This window comes from Apium graveolens, chromosome 10 (assembly GCF_009905375.1).
Source record: "Apium graveolens cultivar Ventura chromosome 10, ASM990537v1, whole genome shotgun sequence".
NCBI classification, from domain to species: Eukaryota; Viridiplantae; Streptophyta; class Magnoliopsida; order Apiales; family Apiaceae; genus Apium; species Apium graveolens.
In genome coordinates, this window is record NC_133656.1 from 229,001,575 (window position 1) to 229,017,283 (window position 15,709).

At 35.1% G+C, this 15,709-nt stretch overlaps 2 protein-coding genes across 2 annotated transcripts; both read right to left on the reverse strand.

The window, feature by feature from the left end:
• Positions 1-5,487: 5,487 nt before the first annotated feature.
• Positions 5,488-7,613, reverse strand: LOC141690058 (cytochrome b5). The gene is made up of 3 exons (XM_074494650.1): positions 7,377-7,613; positions 6,073-6,139; positions 5,488-5,974 (listed from the first exon to the last, which is right to left on the reverse strand). The coding sequence occupies exons 1-3, from the start codon at positions 7,461-7,463 to the stop codon at positions 5,724-5,726; spliced, it is 405 nt and encodes a 134-aa protein (XP_074350751.1). The 5' UTR covers positions 7,464-7,613; the 3' UTR covers positions 5,488-5,723.
• A 1,213-nt stretch (positions 7,614-8,826) lies between these two features.
• Positions 8,827-11,942, reverse strand: LOC141690057 (metal-nicotianamine transporter YSL2-like). The gene is made up of 7 exons (XM_074494649.1): positions 11,445-11,942; positions 11,108-11,280; positions 10,892-10,989; positions 10,653-10,787; positions 10,354-10,543; positions 10,159-10,273; positions 8,827-10,080 (listed from the first exon to the last, which is right to left on the reverse strand). The coding sequence occupies exons 1-7, from the start codon at positions 11,764-11,766 to the stop codon at positions 9,146-9,148; spliced, it is 1,968 nt and encodes a 655-aa protein (XP_074350750.1). The 5' UTR covers positions 11,767-11,942; the 3' UTR covers positions 8,827-9,145.
• Positions 11,943-15,709: the final 3,767 nt, after the last annotated feature.

Consider the following 15,709-nt stretch of genomic DNA (forward strand, 5'->3'; position numbering starts at 1 on the left):
CGACTCTCTGGCCAAACTGGCGTCATCCAATCTTCCTGTTAACCTCAGCCCGATATACGTCGATGTCTTAGAGACCCCCTCCGTCGACGAAGTATCAGTTAATCAGATCCAGACCAAGCTCGATTGGCGCCAACCTTTCCTTGACTACATCATCGACAACAAGCTTCCTGAGCATAAGACGGAGGCTCACACACTTATGTTCAAAGCCAGAAACTACTGTGTTGTTGGTTCAGCGTTATATCGACGTGCTCTCTCTGAGCCACTACTCCGTTGCTTGTCCCCGAAAGAAGCTCTCCAAGCGATTGTTGAGATACATACAGGAATCTGTGTTGAACATCTAGGAGGGAAATCCTTAGCCCTTAAAATAATCCGACAAGGTCTATTCTGGCCCACAGTTTGAAAGGATTGTGAAGATTATGTCAAATAATGCCAAGCATGTCAACTTCATGGAAATGTAAACCGTCGACCCACGACCGAGCTAAATTCGATACTCAGTCCATGCACCCTTTTCCAATGGGGAATAGATATTGTGGGTCCCTTTCTAAAATCCAAAAATCAGTGCCAATACATCGTAGTCGCTGTGGATTACGCAACCAAATGGGTGGAAGCAAAACCCCTCTCCAAAATCCGAGAAGAGGAAATGATAGAATTCTTTATGGAATATATTGTCTTTCGCTTCGGGGTCCCCAGAATCCTAGTTTCTGATAACGACACTCAGTTTGTAGGGAAGCAATTCGAGGAGACCCTGCTTGAATTAAAAGTCCAACATATCAAGGCATCTGTAGCATACCCCCAAGCTAATGGACTAGCGAAAGTAACAAATAGAACCATCCTGCAAGGTTTGAAAAAAAGAATTGAAGAAATACCCCAGTGTTGGGTCGACGAACTCCCAAATGTGTTGTGGTCGTATAGAACAACCCCCCGAAGCGCAACAGGTTAAACTCCTTTCCGCCTGGCTTACGGAGTTGACGCTGTCATACCCGTTGAGATAAGTTTAACTTCACCCCGGGTCGATGTGTTCGATCCTGCTCTATCTCTCGAGGGTCTACGACTTCACAATGATTTGCTAGAAGAAACAAGGGAAGAAGCTCGAATGCGGATGATTGCCCAGCAAGAAAAAACCGCAAGATACTTCAACAAAAAGGTCAAGCCCAAAGACTTCAAGGTTGACGACCTTGTCCTAAGGAATTCCATGACATCACAACCCTCTGTTTCAGGAAAAATCAAACCAACATGGGAAGGACCCTATCGAATCTCGAAGATGGTAAGTGCTGGAACTATGAACTTGCGCACCTCGATGACAAGCCCATCAAAAATGCCTGGAATGGAATTCATCTCAAAAAGTTCTATCAGTAATTTAATTTCAGCTGTAGCTCGTTATCTTGAGGCAGTTAATGCCATACCAAAGACAAACCCTCGATGCAAGGAAGGTCGTTATGAGACCCCCATCGAGGGGCGGTTAAGTTATGACAAATGAATGTTTTTAAATTATTTCAAGAAGGAACATAAATATCTGTTTACTTTATCTCTTGCACAAGCAGCAAAAACAAAAGGATAACCCTCGAAAACTTTCACCAACATAAATATTCCTTATAATTCTTATGCAGCTAATATTCTAAATATAGGTTAAAATAAGCTTTGGGTCACATATTAATCTGAAAATATCTAGATAGGCAATTAAAGATTCAAGACCATTCAACTTCAGACTCGCGACAGGAAGAGGATAAAGCCAGTCAATATAAAACTCCTTAAAAATTGAAAATAAACCAAATCATGGATCACATATTTGAAAATTACCCAAACTTGCCAAGTCTAATACTTACTACAAACCCATCATCCGGTGTCATCAATAAAATTCTTAAATTCATAAAAGCACTTAATTCAATTACAAAGATCCACGTGGCATACTCCGCCTTCACGCATCATTGCCCATTCGACGCAAGATACCGAAGATAATCCTCAAAGGCATGACCTTCGACAGCGAAGCCAACCTCCTCCATCCGTCGATAACATCTTCCATAACCATCGCCTAAAGCATCGGCAATATCTTCCACACCTTTCTCTACCTCGCGCTTCAAATTCTCATTTTCCTTTACTATCAATCTGTACGAGCTATTCATCCCCTCAACCTGTCGATCCAAGCCTTGACGCTTATTCTTCTCCTCATCAAGCGCTTTCTCGACTTCGCGAAGTCGACCCTCGAGCTCCTGCACCCTGTCACTCGATGTTTTCTCAGCAGCTTCCATCTCCGCAATCTTCCTCGAGAATCGGTATTCGCTTTAGCCAAGTCAGCCACCCTCCTCTCGAGCTCTGCAAAACCAGCCCCGATTTTCTTCTTTTCCCCTTCATAGCAACAATCTCAGCCTCCAACTTAGAACGAACCTCGCCATCGACATCAGCCTTGTAATCCTCCATAATGTGCATGAAATCGGAAAGGAACTTCACACAAAAAAATGTGTGTTGATGAAAATAATGATAAAGTAAATAAACATAGAATACAGTTGGCAAGTGATGGGTGGCACATATATATAAAATAATGATAAAAAAGAAGTAAGCATACCCGTTCAGCCCGACTTTTACATCGATAAACAAGATCCTCACGCCTTCAACCCTCATACGCCACCGAATCCTGAGGAAGATTGAAAAGATTAAACACCCTCAAGGGCACGGTGGATCCACCCGTCCATCTCTCAGAGGGCTGAATCTCGACCCTCATCACCTCCTTCTTAGAACGCGGATCGACAGTATTCCCCATAAAAACCTTATTCCGAGCAACCGTCACAGTCTTGTTCACTCCCTCGGCAGCAACCTCCTGACCACCAGCCAAGACCTCATCTTCTTCCCTTCGAAGACGCTTACGAGGATTAGTCTCCACACGGACGATGTCCGACACAACCCTTTCATTATCTTCGACCACCTTATTCCTCTAGTCATCGAGCAATTCTATAGAAACAGAATGTGGAACCCCGGATGGTCGAGGTCTAGCCGCATCAGAAGGCCTCCTCGAAGCACGTTGCAACAACATCATCATTGCTTTATCCATTCCTTCTCGAACCTCGCCGTCTAAAATCTTTTTCAAGGAAGCTCCTGCCACTGGAACACAAAAATAAAAAGGAGCAAATCAGAAACTCTATATATACACATATGAAAGCAAACTGACAAGAACTTACGGTAACAACTACAAAAACAAAACAAGTTACATAAACAAAATAGGGGCAACAACAAATAAGACATCCCCCTTACAATCGTGCATTTCCAAAAAGCTAGAATCCTTCAAGTCTAAATGCGTATACCACGTCCTCGACCCATGAAACTCATCGAGGTAAGCAGTATCGTGTTTCTCCAAGTTGTTCAAATAATCGATCGTACCCTGACTAACCTTCCCACTAGGCTTTACAAATACCAAATCAGGACCCCCAACGAATAACCATTGGGTGTGATAACCGGAGTTCGACGATCTAACGCTAACAATCTTCATTCTCTTATGTCGAGAGTCGAAGTATACCTGCCCGCCATAATATCGCACACCATAAATAGAGAAAAACAACTTCAGAGTCAGAGGTTGACCCTTATCACAACACAATGCCACGAAACCACTTAACTGAGCAATAGAATTCGGCGTCAATTGCCCTAAACCACACCCGATAGCCTCATACATCGTCAGGAAGAAGGGATGCATCGGCAAACGGAGACCAAATTGAAACATAATCATTGTAACTCCATGCATTCCGAAGGGGAAGAGGCTCGACGGTGATGTAGTAACTAAGATAATTCAGACTAGGTTTACTCTCGAACTCGATCCTACCTAACTGAAGGCTCTCCTCAACTACCCCATTCCTGAAATATAAGGTACGAGGACTTAGGGGAGGAGAAGGCAAAGGATCGGTAGGCATACCCCTTAGAAACTCATCGCTCTCGAGAAAATCAAAAGATCCACACTGACCTAAATCCGGGATTTCAAGGTTATCCAAGTTCAAAACAGACTCTTCATCACCCTCCTCTAAAGGTCGCTTCCCAGGATCCCGATTGGAAGCACTACGCGAAGACGACGACGAGGAAAAGTCGGCCATTTTAAATTTGCAAACTACAGACAAGTATGATTAACTCGCAGATAAGAACGAAGAAAGAAGAGGGGAAGAGAATAACTTACAAACGGGTTGTGAACGGAAGGCGTGCAGCAGCTGCTTTTTAGATAGCCTGGGAGGAAACCGAAGAGCCTAGCCCGCCAATCTGTAAAGAAACCTGAAAAAGAAAATTAAATTCAAAAGCATACATGAACAGCTATAGATATGTCCTAAAAAAAAGAAAAAAGAAAAAGAAAAAGATAGCAACAACAAGACAAAAAACAAACAAACATTGTTTTTATTTCTTCTTCGGGCACACACATTTGACTTCTATCTTAAGTTTATAATCACTTCTTATTTTCATGTTTATTTTTTCTTGTCATTCCTGATTCTTTTTATTCCCCTATCCGATCACTAACTTCATTCAGATATCGAAGCAAAATCTCAAAATCCAAAGCGCAAAAGTGAAGAAGTAGAAAAACGCAAATCTAAAGATATTGCGCAAACTGGGAGGGGGACAAATGTTGGATCAAGACAAGGGGACCCAAAGGAATAAAGCCCAAGAAGACCCATTTTGTAAGGAAAAAGTCCATTTGAGGACTTAGTATAAATATAAGACAACAACCTCGGGGGTTGGAAAATTATAATAAAGAAACAATCTCCTAAAATTATAGTCTAATAATATAATAATAATATTGTTGGCACGTCATGTTCAATCCAACTTAGGCGCTTCCTTCGCAGCCATTACTTCTGCAATCTCTGGTGACACCTGTCCACGGTAAAGCGCAGTTCTAACCTGAACTAGACCACCTGTCCAATCTCTAGGCTCTAGCCACCAGCCCCATCCCCATGCCATACTCTTCACCGTCTGATAGCTGCATCAACGGTTACCTTAAGTGTGTCAGATTGACCCAATTAAAAGCTCCATCTTCAGCTAGTAAGGTTGAAGAAGAGCAGTAGTCGATCTATCTTGGGCGTTTCCATTGCATAAGGTACTGCGTTGCTGTAGCAACTACTCTATTAACTGAAGAGCATTTCTGATTCCAAACCAGGTCATTGCGGGCTTTCCACACTGCTCAACACGTAGCCATCGCAGCTCGTCTCTCCATATTGCACCCGTCTAACATCTTCTTAAACCAGTCTGAGATGATAGCATTTGAATTGTCCAGACCTGGACACAAAACTAGTGCGTGCAGGACTGTTTCCTCCTCAGCTGAACATACTGGACATAACCCATTTACTGAGACACTTTGCACAATTAAATTGATACTTTCAACAATTTACTTTGATATAAGTGGTGACACGTGGCCTCGGGTTTTCCATCATAAAAGAATGTATGTAATCTTGGGACCAAGGAGAAAAATGTTGAATCCAACTAACTATTCAAGCACCCTTTTTAATATTATTAACGACCCGATGGGTCTATAAAGAGAAAAATATATTTGAAATTTGTGATTGACACCGAACAAAATAACATAGTTCAATTGGACTGGTGATACACCTGTTTCCCCAACACATCCAATACTGCACAACCAATAAATTGACTAGAATACTAGATATTTCATGAAGCAGGCACAAACACATTACTAAAACAACGGTATTGTTTTGACTTTGCCAGTGCATAACATGACCAACCACCTAATCCTTCAGCCAGTGCAATTACTTCTCTTTGGTGTATTTTCGGACTGCGAAAGCCAAGCCCAAAATGAGAATGGGGACAAGAAACTGCAAAATCTTAATGATAAACTCCGAAGACTTGTCAGGGTTGTAGTTGCTTTGCTGTGGTGAAGTGAAAGTACGCTTCTGGGGAACAGTTGCAGCATCTATCTCACCAATGTAATACTTCTCCATCATCTCCCTAGCATTATCACTGTGGCCAACATCTTCAAAATCATCAGTTGCATCTTTCCCTGCAAAAGATTGAAATCTATTTTAGAGCTCATCTAACAAAAGATACAAGTAATGCCGTCGATGAATAATATGCATATAGTATAACATAGCACTATACCAGTTGATGATAGCAGTACTTCATCACCTCCAGGATGATCATCCATAAATGCTGTTACATCATACACCTGATACAGAAATTTTGGGGTTACAGAGCAAGAAAAAGATTTCAAGATATCGAAAATTTATCTTGACCGTCATAAAAACAATAATAATATTACTATTACTAATAATAATTAAAATGATACAACTCACAATATGTCATGCTTAAGCAGGCTACACTACTAGCAGCACATATAACACCGACTAAACAATTTGAAGGGTTCAACACCTCAATACATTCCTTCAAAATAAACTAATTTGGATGAGTACCACTCAAAATAATGTATTTAATATATGAAACTCCTACCCAATATCCATGATGACCTAGTAATCCAGACTCTTTATTTGAGACTCACACTAGGACATGGGTATGTGCGACGAACATCTCATTCTCAGCCAAAAACATGAACAAGTTCTCAAATATTACCTAGACTAATACTTGAATTTAATCCATGTTGGACTACATCTGATTCCAGATCACATAGATGAGAAATGTTCATTTTAGACAGAGTAGGCAATTACAATGTGGTTAACAGAGCAGACAATTACCATGTAGTAGTCAATTACAATTATCAAATCTTAAACAGGTTTTACTGTGACAAATGGAACTGCGTGTAATATGTGAATTTGTTTCAAACAGAAACAGTTCATATAACCAATCCCTACATCTCATACTAACTAAACACGAGTATGCAAAAACAAATGTAACCATCAATTATTCAGGCAAAACATTTGTATGATCAAGCCATATAACCCCTGAGCTAACCTCGAGGGTTCCTTACATAGACTCGAAAGGATCACAGAAAGTACCAAAATTAACCCTTCAAACAGTCGAAATCATACCACAAGTATTCCCAACAATAATCAGGTAATATTAAAATGCAATCTTTAAAAGCCGCAGACATTTTCTCCTGACACAAGTCAGGGATTTGGGTCAAAAAAAGAAAACTTTGACAGATCAACACAAGAGAAACATATAAAACGTTTATATGACCCAGATCACTATGCATCCTGGCATGCCTATAATTACCCACATAAATTCTCTATACATATACAACAAAACAAATTCAAACATAGTAATACACATCACAATAAATCAAGAAAAAAAACCCAGGTCAAACATAGATCATCACATATATAAACACAAACACATTCAACAAACTAATCTAATCACCAAACCTTAAAATTCATCATAAAATCACAAAAAATCACATAAAATTCAAAAGATCAAGATTCAAAAGAGGGGGTTAAAAAAGATCTGACCTTTCCAGAGATAACCAACCAACAATCTTTAGTCTTGTTGTGCTTAGCCACTTCATCAAACACATGAATTTTCGGATCTGACCCCATCTTTTGCTGCTTCTACGCCTGCACACAAACAAACACTCAATTTTCAACACACCCTTTACACAATAAAATATATAAACACAAATACATAAAAATAATCGACAAAAAGATCATATTTTTCTTATTGTTTTCTGGGTCAGTTTTAATAGTATAAAATATTCAGTTCAGATTTAGACTCATTTTTTTAGTATTATTTTATGATTAGACATAGATGACAATGATGTGGGGAGGAAGTGAGCTTACTTTCTCAGGACTCGAGTGTGACCAACACAATCTCAACAGCCCCTTTTTATATTAGTGAGAGATGGGCGTGGGTTAGTCTTCAACTTGTTTTGCTTCGGTTCGGTTCGGATGAGATCGAATTTTATTTGATTTTAAAAATTTATAAATATCTTTTAATTTCTACAATTTATAGTATTATTCAAAATTAATATTTATTTGCAATATACACCTCTTAATTAAAATTGATAAATGTATAGAAATATATTTGTTTAGGATTTTAAATTTTATTAACTATATTAGAGTTAATTAAGTTGTTTTTGATATCCAAGAGGACAATTATGAATCTTTTTATGAAATTGTATATAATCTATACTGATCAAATATTCAAATATTTATATTTAAAGGTATCGCTTAAAAAGGAAGTAATGTATTTATCACAGCAGGTATTTGGAATAACGTATGATCGACTTTCTTTCAAAAGAATAACGTAAATTTGACTTTTTTAGGAGTTGGAAGCATCTAGAGAAGTCTTGTAGGTTTTGAGTGGTTGTGGGGGTTACTTGTGATGTAAATTTTGATAAATAAATATGTTGGGAATCTGCAAATTTTATTTATTTAATAAGATTATCAATTTATTGTAGTTAAAGTTACATTTTATTTATTATATTCAAATTGAGAAAAATATTTATTTGATGAAATTATTCGTTTATCGAGATTTTACTTTAATTTTTATTTGGTTCGTTCTCGTTTCGTTCCACTCAATTATTAATATTAAACATATAAAAGAAGAGGAGAAAATGAAAATTTTAGTGAAATTTATTGAATTAGAGAATAAATATTATTTTAAAAGTAAACAATTAACTGATTTATTTTTAAAATAAAATTTACAATTGACTAGTATCTGTAAATGAAATTAATACCAAACAAGTCCCAATTCACCTGAAGACATGCAAGTAATTTCAATTCACGAAAGACACAAAAGTAAGTGGTGTAAGTGGATTAACATGCACCAGTGTCTGGATTAGTTGAGTAAAAGCTACCCGAATTTTAAAAAAATAAACTGATTCAAATAACTAACTACTAAAACGATAAAGTATGACTTCAGGAAAAAAAAACATTCATACTCCCCAGTCTTTGACATGACACGTTCTTCTTCATAGAATTGGAAGTCAAGAACTTGGGTTATTGATTAAAAGAGATGTAAACACAAGCCCCTAACCAGTACCTGCCATTGTGCCTAGCCTACCAAATCACCCAAATTTTCTCAACTCTCTAACTGTCACTCAACCTCCTCTTAATTTTCTTGCCAAATATACATCTTTTCTTAATAAAAAATATAAAATGTTATTTAGCAAAAAAAAAAAAAAATGTTGTCAAACTTTTCATCTACATAGCCTTGGTGTACACTACATTTTTTTCTAACAAAAAGGCCATTAGATTGGAGTAATTTTCTTTCTGTTTTTTTACTGAGATTTTGCAGCTAGGAAGTTCATGCAGATTGGAGGATTGACTTTAGCCAAAGCAAGAATAGAGGCAGGAAGAATCCACAACCCATCTCCACAGATTAAACCTGATGCAACTGCAGAAACCATGAAACTAGCCTTCTTCTTGTTTACTCTGTGCCATACATAAACAATCAAACTCCCAATGCACATATCAATAGCAAAGTTTGCCCCGACGAGAAATGGCACAGCTATCACCATTGGAAGTGGCATCCACTTCCCTACCTTCTGTGGAGAAATGTCTCTTACAAGATTAGCTGCTATGGCAAAGGCGAAAAATCCATAAGCAAGCTGCAAGCAATGGTGAGGCAACGACGAAAAGCCTTCAACTCCCAAAATTGCCAAGTTTCTGTATATGATGGCATATGGAGCTTTGTACTCTCCATCAGGATTTCCAATATCAAAAGCGCGGTAAAAGATCATGAAGGTGACAGGCGCTACCACACAACCAATTGTTGTTCCAATGGCCTGACTTAGTAGCATTGATCGAGGGGATGTGAGGGTTAGATGACCTGCCTTTAAATCTTGCATTAGATTTGAAGCCATTGAAAGCATAGATTTTACCAGACCGCATGCAACGAGTGCTGCAATCACACCATTGTCCTTCCCAGATGAAGCTGCAACTATGAAGAGGGCCACTTTTCCGTAGTTATAAGCCATGTTTTGGTCTGTCAGGCCAGCTCCATAAGCGTTACAAAAGCTTAGAAAAGGCGCTAGAATGTACGTAACAACAACATAATACCACTTGAGCTGAGGAAATATTAGAGGGATGATAATAATAGAGATGACAGAAAATAGCACGTATCCAGTACAGGCTAGCCATAAGGGAATTCTATCCTTCAGGAATAATTCATTTTCTCGAAGATCATCAAGGGCATCCATATTATCAACTGAAGCTGGATATAGATTAAAAAATCAATCAAACCAAAAATCAATGAATTGTAGGAACAGTTTAATAATGTCTCCCTACTTACATATTCGGTTTGTTTTCTTATTCAAATTGGCATATATGCTACTGGCGGTGAAATATAGTGTCTTTGAAAAATTGTAGACTCCGTCCCCTAGGATGAGAGCAATAGATATGAAAACCTGGAAGTCGTAAATAAGTTTAATAATGCACTGATAAATTTACCGAACATTGAAAAAAAAGTTACTGCATATCAGGAAACCTTATATCCATCTAAACTCTTCATGCTGCTTTCTGGTAGTGTTTTGGGAAACCAAACACCTTTTTGTTCTCCTATGAGAGGCCACATTAGTCCCCAAGAAATCACAGCTCCAAAAAGCAAAGATAAGTTCACTGTATGAGAACATATCATTCCAGCTCCAATATATGTCAAGCTGAAATCAAAATTAAATCTGCAAGATGCAACGTATATCAGTAATATATGAAGAACAAGAACAGGAAAGTCCTCTATGTGCCCAAAAAAAAAAAGAAGATACAAGAACTAGTAATTTAATTACGCACGATTGTTTCCAGGCTTGTAACCCAAATGTAGGGAAGTTTGCAAATCCACAACCTTTTCCACCTGAATAAAACCACTGAAAAAATCCCCAGAGAAAGCTAAGTGAGAAACATTTCATAAATCCATGAATCTGCTTCCTGCAAAAAGATGACGAGAAAGTAGGTATCTTTTATATTTCTCATTATCCAGATATCTATTTCTTATTCAGAAAAGGATTACATACTCAGATAAGATATCTTACTTTGCCTTCTTGTCTTTCTTGGGGGTATGAAACCCATTGATAAGCACTGCTGTTGCTGTACCACTTGGATATGCTAACTTATAGTCTATTACCAGAACCTTCAGACAATGATCAATTTATAATAATCAAAACCATTTTTTTCATGAATTTATATCTATCAAAAGAAAAATGTATCGTTTGTTTTCCAATGATGTAACGAGATAATCCAAATCATACCTTCCGGAGAGGTACCAAGGCCAACAACCCAACAAAGTTACTAACAAAGAGGAAACCAATTAACCAACCAAGTGCAGGCTCCTTGTAGCTACCTGGTGGATTCCCCTCTGTATTAATCCCTGCTTGCTCATATGTCTTCTTATTAAGTCCCAAAACATAAGAACCAAACCCCCCTAACAATACCACATCAAATTGTTTTAGCAAACTAGTTCTAAGCCATGAAAATAATAAATTTACCTTCACATTTACATAGAGCTGTTAAATATTGCACAAGTAATCTGTTACAAACTTGAATGAAACACATTCAAGCTATGTCAAATTTTTTACTGATAAGTACCTCCAAAGGCTATGCTATAACATGCAACAGCGCAGGTCTGGATAACTGTATTCTCCTGTTTCGTGAAGGGGGTTGATACAAATCCAGCCTTGTGAAGTAGCATTGTCCAGGTACGGATAAATGCAAAAGCAACAAATGCTGCCGAAACATTGAAATTTGGAGCAAAACCAGTGGTGAGATTGAGCTTCATTTCTATCACACTGTAAATTATCCCAATGATTATACTAGCAAATACTCCGCGAATCGTAATGTGACTTGTCCAGGGAGGAATGCTCTCTATAACCATAGCCTCTTCTATCTCGACATTCGGTAAATTTTCCATTTTAACTAGATATCTCTTCACCAAAGAACATCGTTTAGAAACTCAATGCAGAACTACAAGACTACGATGAAATACTACACAACATGCACCTTTGAGAAGGGCATTAAAACAAACAACTGATGAATGTCTAATTGATAAAGATATCGAACTGCACCATGTATGTTATTTCATATATAGTAACTCATTTTACATCTCAGAATTATAATAATAATAATAATAAAAAAAAAACTATGTTATGCATTTGTTGAACAAGAATGATATACATTGTCCTATGTATCCATAAACTAATCAAACTTCAGACAGAACATGATTTAAAACAGTACAGATAGACACATACCTGTGACCTTCACTGAAATTCAGCACAAAAGCTTGTACAACCTCAGCAGAAATGTTTTTTATATATTGAAATTTCATGACATTTCAATTTACAGGTAGTATTGTACAAGCACGCTGTTTTTACTGTAGTACAGTCGTTAAATTGGAAGAAAGAAAGCAGTACACTCCACAATGCTTGTAAAATTAAACAAACTTTATTAGTAAAAAGAATTAACTCCGTAAAACCATAATTAAAATTATTATTCCAAATGTGAAATTACTCTTTCATTTGTACTATCGAGCTCGTACAATACTAATCTAGTGTAGTACAATTTACTACTACCCCAACAGAACGCAATAAACATTTCTTCAGCAAAATTCATTAACCAACAACTAAATTTGGCCAAGTGAAATCTGTGACTTGTCTTCTTGGCTGACTCTTTCTTATTTCTCTATAACTTTTTCGGTTTAATCCTTACCCCTAAGTCCAAAATCAAAAATTATAATTAAATCAGACCGAATTTTATAAAATTACGGATTTATATTCAGCCAGATAGAAAAAATTTGAATTAGACCGGAATCGGACCGCTTTAAGTAATATTTTATATAAAATTCTATTTTATATAATTTAATTTTGATTTTTCTTTCAATTTATATACATAGAAAAGTTTGCTACTTTGTAAGGAAATAAAAAATTAAAAATGCATATTTTATTATTTTAAAAGAAAATATTAAATTTTAAACATATGTATATCAATACATTATCACATACACAATTTAGTAATTTAAAGTGTAGTGTCAATTTTTTATTAAATTAATTTATTAACTAATTAATTTGGATCATTAAAATATGATATACATAAATATTTAATTTTTATATATGATCTTTTAAGTAATAAAATAAAGGTAAAATAATAATATACACTTATCATGTCCATTCGGGTTTACACCGATTTTTTTCAGATTTGAACTAGATTGAAAATCTATTTTTTAAAAATTTTAAAAATCGGAGACCAGATCAGCTATATTTGATTCGGCCTGATCCAATTCGGATTAAAGGTCCATACCGATTTTCTGTGAGCCAAATTGAACTAGAAAAAAAAAACTTATTCAAGCTTAATCATTTCCAAAATTAAAGTAAAGTGATACAGTTTTATGAAATCATACATCAACTCTATCGTAAATTATATAATAATCTTTCAAATTTTAATCAATTATATCTAGATAGAATAGAATCAAATATTGCTCATATAATCACGAATATTACTATTAAAATTCATTTGGGTATCATTTTAAACTTTCTTGTTAAAAATAAATTATGATAACTGATTCTTGAATCTTGGCCCCGTTAAAGTAGGAAAATATGACATAAATAGCTGAATTTTTATTAAATAATACTAAAATAGCCGGATTCATAAGATTGGCCAAATGTGGCCGATTGAACCTGACGCTGGTAAATGCGTAATCAATATAACCTGGCCCAACCTAGTAATTAACATAACAGCCCATTTTTTATATACACACAAGTATCATATTAATTCCCAAATTAAGTTCCAACTTGTGTTTGGGTTCATACTTTCTCAAATTGAGGCAATATTGGAGTAGCTTGTTAGACGTGTGAGTCTTAAAAATATTCAATTATGAAATAAAATTTTGTTATTAATAAGTATTAATTGTTACAATAATTCCCATTGAGTTTTTGAAATATTTAATTTTATAAAAGATTAATAAAAAAGTACAACAATTAATGTTACATTATTTTTTTATTGAGTTTTTAAAAAAATTTAGGGTTGTACCATAATTTAATAATTTTTAATATTTTAGGATTTATTGATCCCATTTTGATTTTTAGAAATATTAAAAAAATAAATTAATAATATGTAAACCCATTAAACCTTAATTCACATTTTAGACCCTAATTTTACATTTTTTAATATTTTAGGGTTCAATAATTTCTATTTGATTTTTAGAAATATTAAAAAATAAATTAATTAAATATACACCGATTTAGGGTTTAGGATTTAGGGTTTAGGCCCTAAACCGTAGAACCTAAACCCTAATTTAACCTAGGCTTTAGGGCGTTTAGGCCCGAAAGCCTAGGAACCAAACACTAATTCACATTTTAGACCCTAATTTTACATTTTTTAATATTTTAGGGTTCAATAATTCCCTATTTGGTTTTTAGAAATATTAAAAAATAAATTAATTAAATGTACACCGATTTAGGGTTTAGGATTTAGGGCCATAAACCCTAGAACCTAAACCCTAATTTAACCTAGGTTTTAGGGCCTTTAGACCCGAAAGCCTAGGAACCAAACACTAATCCACATTTTAGACCCTAATTTTATATTTTTTAATATTTTAGGGTTCAATAATTCCCTATTTGGTTTTTAGAAATATTAAAAAATTAATTAATAAAATATAAAAGGATTTAGGGTTTAGGATTTAGGGTTTAAGCCCGAAAGCCTAGGAACCAAATACTAATTCACATTTCAGACCCTAATTTTACATTTTTTAATATTTTAGGATTAATAATTCCCTAATTGGTTTTTAAAAATATTAAAAAATAAATTAATAAATTGTAAAACAAATATTCAACATTACTCCACCTCAATATGCGTAATCAACATTATTCAACATTACACCATTCCCTTATGCGTAATTACTTCACAAAATAAAATAAATAAATTACAAAATGAATAAATTACAAAATGAATATGAATTACAAAACTCACAAATGCGTATTTACATTAGCCAAGCAAGGTTTGGTTATTCTGCAACAATACCCTCTCTGTGCATACGTATTTCATCACTTCCCAAAACTAAAAAAAATGGTAAAGAGAATACTCTCACTACTTATGCGTAACCAGCATAATTTTTTTTAAAAAAAAAAATGAATAAGACTTACATGGCTGGCGAATGCGTATTTTGAATACACCAATCTCGAATGTGTAACCCTTCGGCTAAAGATGGCCATCTAGCGCGGTATCCGTTATTTTTGTCAAATTTTTCTAAAACTTTGTCAGATCTGTCCTTTGCCCTTAAAGTAGTGAGGTACCGGGTTTCATGTATTTAGTACTTCATTAATTAACAGGGATACATTATTTTCACCTTTTAATTTTTTCTCCGCGAGTGTGTGAAAAAATAAATATTCATTTTATTTAGTTGATTTTATTAATCAGATTCATGTTCAATTACATTATCTTTCATATAATAATATGCCAAAAATATATTATTATGCCTGATTTTTTTATTAAATATCACATACTATTTATCTGAAAATAAAATATTATCATAGTCTCACAAAATAATACCGACTTCCACTTTGATAACTTCCTCGAAGAAATCTTATTCATCTGTCTCTAAAAATACATGTATTCTGATACAGGTTCAATATTTTTTTAATCTGATTTGATAAATTTCAATGTTAATATTATAAAGGGAAAATAAATTCATCCTTACATTAAATATTATTATTTTATTATTCAAGCGCCTAAACAAAATATATACATTAAGTGTATATAAAGTGTATGACTCTTGGTCTTTCATCTTTTATCATTATTGTACAAATCTTTGGCATTTCACTTACTCGTACCTTACAAAGTTTCATCCTATATAAACCTTGTAA